Consider the following 6,387-nt stretch of genomic DNA (forward strand, 5'->3'; position numbering starts at 1 on the left):
TCTGTATATATATATGTGTGTGTATGTATCTATATATATATATATATATATATCTGTGTGTCTGTGTGTCTGTGTGTCTGTGTGTCTGTGTATACTTATAAAGATTTGAATTGGTTTTATATGGGTTGTTTTGTGTGTGTATGTATTCTATAATAATTGCAATGTACAGCAAGTTGCGCATGGGGCTACCCGAAATCATAGTACTAGCAGACTAGGCCCAGGCTTACACTATGACCCCGCCCGTGCGAGATGAGGTGAGTGAGTTCAGTATATATATGTGTATATATATGTGTGTGTGTGTGTGTGTGTATGTGTCTGTCTGTGTCTGTGTCTGTGTCTGTGTCTGTGTCTGTGCAGATACACACTTAAATAATCCTGTAGATGTCTTGGCAGCAAGGGCACTATGTTGGCTTGCATTCACTTTCTGATGTATCGACCCAGTGACCGTGGACGACCATCGGATAGCAATCAGCCTATGTTAGGAAACTCGGCATAATATAGGAAAAGTACAAAGAAGTGAAGGAGACATCCCGGTATCTCGTGCATATGACAGTGTGCTGTAAACTGATTACACATGTACTTGTACTGTCGCACTACAAACACTAACTGGGACACCGTATTTACTTCAACTCTACCAGGCAAACAGCACTTGAATAGAAAACTCAGCATGTCCGAGGATAAGTATAGGGAAGAGGAGGATAAGACCCAGCTCCTTATCCGTACGGCTCATTGTGAAATGCCGAATTTGGCCAAGATTGTGAACTGTTTAATTACCGATGGGGCGGACGCCCTACCTGAGAAATGTCATATGCTGCCGGGTACGAGTGAACGTCATTCGTGTGCGTATGACTTGTGTTTTGTCTCGCAGATCTATAGGGTTCTGTTATAAATCAGTATCTCTTGCATGGGTGTTCAAACGCATGTATCTATTTGACTATATGTGTGCGTCTGTGTCTGTGTCTGTGTCGGTGTATACATGGAATACAAACCTACCGATATGGACAGGAGTCTATTAAAATATATACGTAGCGATGAAATTGAAGCGGATGTTCGTTCACATCTAGCCATACAGTGTTGTATCAGATGTTGTATGTTTTACCTTACCATTCGCATGGGTTTAAGCATTTATGCGCTTACTTGAGAGCTGCCAATCAACAGAGATCCACATCTCAGAGTTCATTGATGTAGATATCTGTTTGCGTGAAAGTGTCTTCCTTAGCCTGAACTCGATACATACATGTACATACATCATTAGTCCGTATGTGTATTGGAGTATAATATACTTGCGGTTTTGCAAATATATTCCAGCCCGCTAGCGATGCATGCTGCCCCTGGCCGGTATACCTGCGCTTGCGTCATGAGTGTTTATTGCTATGGCGCCTACGTAGTCTGAGATCGAACTACTTGTGCGCGGGACTCCACAACACGCCCTCCCTATTCGATTGCTATATGGCTACGTATGTGTTGACTGGTAACTGGTAGACATGCTATATCTGAATACATATACTATATATGTATAATAATACTATACAGGAATACCGGTGGAACCGATGCTGGCCAACCCAACCAAGGGAGTCTCTGAGATCCTCACTCGTTTCGAGGATTTGGAGTTCACAAGTGAATATAAGTACGATGGAGAGAGGGCACAGGTAGGTACGGAGCAAACGCATGTACATGCATGTGTATATGTCTGTGTGAGTTTTTTAGTGTTTGCGCTGAAATATGTATTTCGAATCACATATGAATAAACTTTTAATTGGCTCTTCGCCTTTGGAATTATATTTGTATAAGGATGTCTGTTGGCTTTTTCGTCTATCTGACGTATGATAGGGCTACATTGAAATGTGTACTGCGATACATTGAACCTACTATCTGTTAAAAGTTAAGTGAGGTGTTTAAATTCCTTGATATAATATATCACGCCCTGCTCAATTGGTATCCACTTTAATTGTCACAAGTCGATTTGTTTCAACGGTACACGTGCCTGGGCTATAGTTTGTTTCCGACGGACTGTGTGAGTCTGTTAAAGTACCTCGGTATTATTTACACTTTATCTCGTTCAATTTGGTTAATGCATAGCTGCTGGATGTTAAACCATTGGCGATCGTTGATAAACTGTTCTTGATACCACCGTTGCAAGTGTATATTGGTCGAAGGTATTTTAACACCAGAAACTTGGATTGAGATTGGTAGCTGTAACGCGGCGCACGCCCGCTGATGTTGGAGTACTTATATGTATATATATATATGGCTAATGGCACAAGCTGTGTGGTCGTCACGCAAACTACGATCTACGATTCACAATTTCAGTATGGGCCGTTACTGCGGCTCTGTCAGATTGCTTTGCTAAAGGACTGCCATACCGCACTATGTGTCTCCATTGACACTTCATTTGTATTGTACCCAGGTGCATCTGATGGATAATGGCACCATGAGAATATACAGTCGGAATCTCGAGAACAACACGTCCAAGTACCCGGATGTGATTGACAAGATTAGACAGGTATGTAAAACAAAGCTTGTGTCTTGGATACTTCACTAAGTGTCCGGCAGCGGTGTATAGAGGCGTGTGCCTATACTTGTACTTTATCCCGTGGAGGATCATACACGTCCCAATCCCTAAACATTGGTATAGATATCTACGATGCAATACTTTTGAATATGTGGTCCTGGCAGATATAAACTAGCTATTGTGGGTGCATTGCGACCCGTATGGTATCTGCGTGCAAGAGTTGGGCCTTATATGTTTAGATCCAGATGGCTTTCATTAGTTCTTGTGTACGTGTAACTAGTGGGTTCTGTATGTGTGGATATGTATACGCACGCCATTTTATAGCAGCACATCCCTACTTTGTATCTCTGAAGTATGTTCACTATGTAGTGATTAGTGTCGTGTACCTGTATGTGTGCATGTCTGACCGGGTGCACAGTTTAGGAAAGATGAGTGAGCGTAGAGATAAGATACTTTACAATTCTCCGTCTTTTTTTATAACTGGGAGGCTTATAGGTATCTGAACACAACGATATTTTATCAGGGACGACAGACTGCATCATGTAAACATCAATTGTTTATGATTATGCATACTATATATATATATATATATGGTTCATGATTTTAGTTAGAGATAGACATCGACATGCTGCTGTTCACCTAACAATTTAATTACTTGCCTTAACCACTATACCACAACATTACTCCAGTGTTTTTCGCCAGAGGTGAAGAATTTTATAATCGACGCAGAAGCCGTTGCTTATGATATCGAGGCAAAGAGAATCCTGCCGTTCCAAGTCCTATCTACACGGAAACGAAAGGTAAGTCAGCTTGACTGCCTTGATATAGAATTTGGCACTAGGAGACCATTAACACGGAGAAAAACCCGATTTCCTAAGTGGTGCATATCCTAAAAAGATGGTAGACATAGTAAATCATGACCTGCCAGATCATTATGAGTGGATGCCTGCCCATCCTTACACACATCGATGCTTCGGAGACGTTGCATTGTGGAAATGTGATATGAAAGTGGAGTGTCAGGTGGTCATATGATACTTAAAAAGATTATATATAGATGACACAGTCGTATATGTACATGGCGGTGTTAGTGACTAAACGCTAGGTAGCCCAAATCTTTCGTCCGTGTTCCTGATAGAAAGTCTGCACTGTTTTACTGTACCCTTTGTAGTGATAGTGTATGTATGTGTTTTTATAATCGTCTTTATAAGAGTAAGTTACTAGAAGTGGTATAGCATATATATAAGGCGTGTGTGAATAGCTATATATATTATTATTATTATTATTATTATTATTATTATTATAATTATACATATATGTGTATATGTAAATATATATATATATATATATTAGTATACACTAGGAAATATATATGTATTCATACTTTCATCCTTTAACATGTGCCATGCCTTGCACTGCCCCAGAACGTTGAGAATGGAGATGAGGTCAAAGTGCAAGTGCAGCTGTTTGCCTTCGATTTGCTTTATCTGAACGATAAGCCCTACGTCACGGTATATATTTGTTAACTGGGTTTGTATGTATATGCTCGCACTTGTTCGCGTGTATGTCTCTATCAGCGACCCCGTATTTATCCTATGTATACCTAAAAATGCAACCGTTTTCCTGTTTGATTCGTACGTGGGTGTGTGTGTATGCATGTAAATGTGTGTTGTGATTGCGAGTAAGGTAGCACTTCTGCTGTATATGTATGTGCAAACATACCCCCATATATTCTATGTATGTGCATCTCAGGATCAAACTTCGATGTGTAATGTGAATATGTCACTCGTCAGCTCTATCTGGAGGATCCTTGCTGTGGTCATCCGTTTCTTCTGTGTTTTTGTGTTCAGTTTCCTAACTACTATTCACCGTCTGTGTCCTATATGACACTTCCAGCTTCCTTTGCGATTAGTTCTTGCAATTTTTCTGAGTATCGCGCTTACGAACCGTTCGCGCATTGTGCGTACGTTTTGCTCCGTACACAATATTAACGGCTGATTTTTTGGTTGTGTGCTCTATGTATAGTGATGCGAGAAAATCGTTGCATATCACGCATTACATTTACAGTTGTTTGGTGCATACAGTGTTTAACACATGTACGTATCTATATATATGTGTGTGTGTGTGTGTGTGTGTGTGTGTTTAAACTTGCGTATAATCTATTACTGACGGTGACGTGTGTGTATGCTGTATTCGGTCTATCGTTGACTTAGTTGCTACAGTCTAATACGTTGCCATAGTATCTGTTGTCATCTTACTAGCGGATTTCGTAGGGTGTGGTTATACGACACACGGCTACCAGATCAATTACTGAATAATTACTTGTACGTTGTATGTATCATTGCTTAGTGCATAGTCCTGACGATGTCATACTCGTGCATCACTCGACTATTGTAGTCCCTGGGGTTCCTAAGGTTTTAAGAGGGACAATTGGAGACTGTATTGCATCAAAACCTCTTCTATCCATGTTGTTGCCGTACTTATATAATATCCATGTTGTTGTCGTACTTATAGAATATCCATGTTGTTGTCGTACTTGTAGAGGTCTTGTGCGTTGGGTTGGTCTCTTCCAATCCCGCTGTGTTCTGTCTAGAATATCCTGAAAATTAAACCCCAGCTCCCAAACCCCAATCCCTAAACCTAAACCACTTTTCTCTATAGAAACCCTTCCATACTCGCAGGGCAGCATTGCACAAGCACTTTACTCCCCAAGAAGGCTCGTTGGCGTTTGCGACGTCTATGGACGCTAACAGTGTGGATGAAATCCAGGCCTTCCTCGACAAATCCATCGAGGGTGGGTCATTGTATATGAATTGCTGTGAAGTGTTACAGATGTTTGGATGGACAGTTGAAGTTGTCAATATCGTTGTATCGTGCATATGTCGCCGAAATTAATGTCTATTAAGGGCTCATGATGTCTGTGGGCGCAGGCAGTGTCAATATCACATTTTATCGTATAATATTGCACATGTGGGCATACACGACCCAAGGTATGCATGTATGTTTTATAAGGTGCGAACAAGCGCCTAGGCTGAGCTATAATACATACACGCAGTTGCGTTATCGCTAGCGGATGGATGGGATGGATTGGATGTGTATTGTCATAGTCTTTTCTAAGTCCCCTTGCTGATTTGAGCTGAATGTAGGCGAAATGGTTTCTGAGACACTGCCGTTATATATCCAATCGCAGATACTTGCGTATACATACATATTTATAGCCACGTGCACCTTTGCAGAATCTCTTGGAGTTTTACTGATTGTACGGAGTCGCGTGTGATCAGTTGGCTAGACTTCTGTGCACATATCTTAGGCACAAAGTTCTTATTCTTTTGTGTGGGCATATTGGCGTACTTTCAAACGAAGCATTGACTCGAGCCATCTGAACATTTCTTGTACGGGTTGTATGAAAACGAGTTTTCGTACAATAATGGAACATGAAGTACTTCTATGTTACGATACACCTGCCTATCTGTTGACAGAATTCAATTTGTATCACTTTGTTTTGACACATTCATGTGTTTTATATTGATATTATCAGATTCCTGTGAGGGTTTGATGATCAAAACCCTGTACCAAGATGCAACTTACGAGATTGCGAATCGGTCCAAAAAGTGGCTCAAAGTAAGTAACTCATAGCCAAGAAAATATCGCGTGCTTATTCACTATTCCAACTTGCATATTGTATATATCCATATTAATATTTATATGTATGTATGTATGTTTATATGTATGGATGTATGTATGCATGTATGCATGCATGTATGTATGTATGTATGTATGTAAGTATGTATGTATGTATGTATGTATATGTGTCTTTGTATATATATATATATATATTATTGTATATAATTATACAATTAAATATTTATATTTATTAT

The 6,387-nt window shown here is 40.1% G+C and overlaps 2 protein-coding genes across 2 annotated transcripts in view; both read left to right on the top strand.

The window, feature by feature from the left end:
* Window positions 1-253, top strand: part of SARC_04032 (hypothetical protein) — a gene marked incomplete at its 3' end in the record, with an annotated part of 4,153 nt that extends 3,900 nt beyond the window's left edge. The window contains exon 5 of the mRNA XM_014302154.1: window positions 170-253. Within this exon, the coding sequence (XP_014157629.1) occupies window positions 170-253 (84 nt within the window). The remainder of the gene's footprint in view (window positions 1-169) is intronic.
* A 414-nt stretch (window positions 254-667) lies between these two features.
* The window catches only part of SARC_04033 (DNA ligase 1), a gene marked incomplete at its 5' end in the record, with an annotated part of 9,229 nt that continues 3,509 nt past the window's right edge, over window positions 668-6,387 (top strand). The window contains 7 exons of the mRNA XM_014302155.1: window positions 668-818; window positions 1,534-1,649; window positions 2,408-2,503; window positions 3,202-3,312; window positions 3,934-4,020; window positions 5,171-5,303; window positions 6,048-6,130. Coding sequence (XP_014157630.1) covers window positions 668-818; window positions 1,534-1,649; window positions 2,408-2,503; window positions 3,202-3,312; window positions 3,934-4,020; window positions 5,171-5,303; window positions 6,048-6,130 — 777 coding nt within the window. The remainder of the gene's footprint in view (window positions 819-1,533; window positions 1,650-2,407; window positions 2,504-3,201; window positions 3,313-3,933; window positions 4,021-5,170; window positions 5,304-6,047; window positions 6,131-6,387) is intronic.

Source organism: Sphaeroforma arctica, assembly GCF_001186125.1.
Source record: "Sphaeroforma arctica JP610 unplaced genomic scaffold supercont1.217, whole genome shotgun sequence".
Taxonomy (NCBI): Eukaryota; class Ichthyosporea; order Ichthyophonida; genus Sphaeroforma; species Sphaeroforma arctica.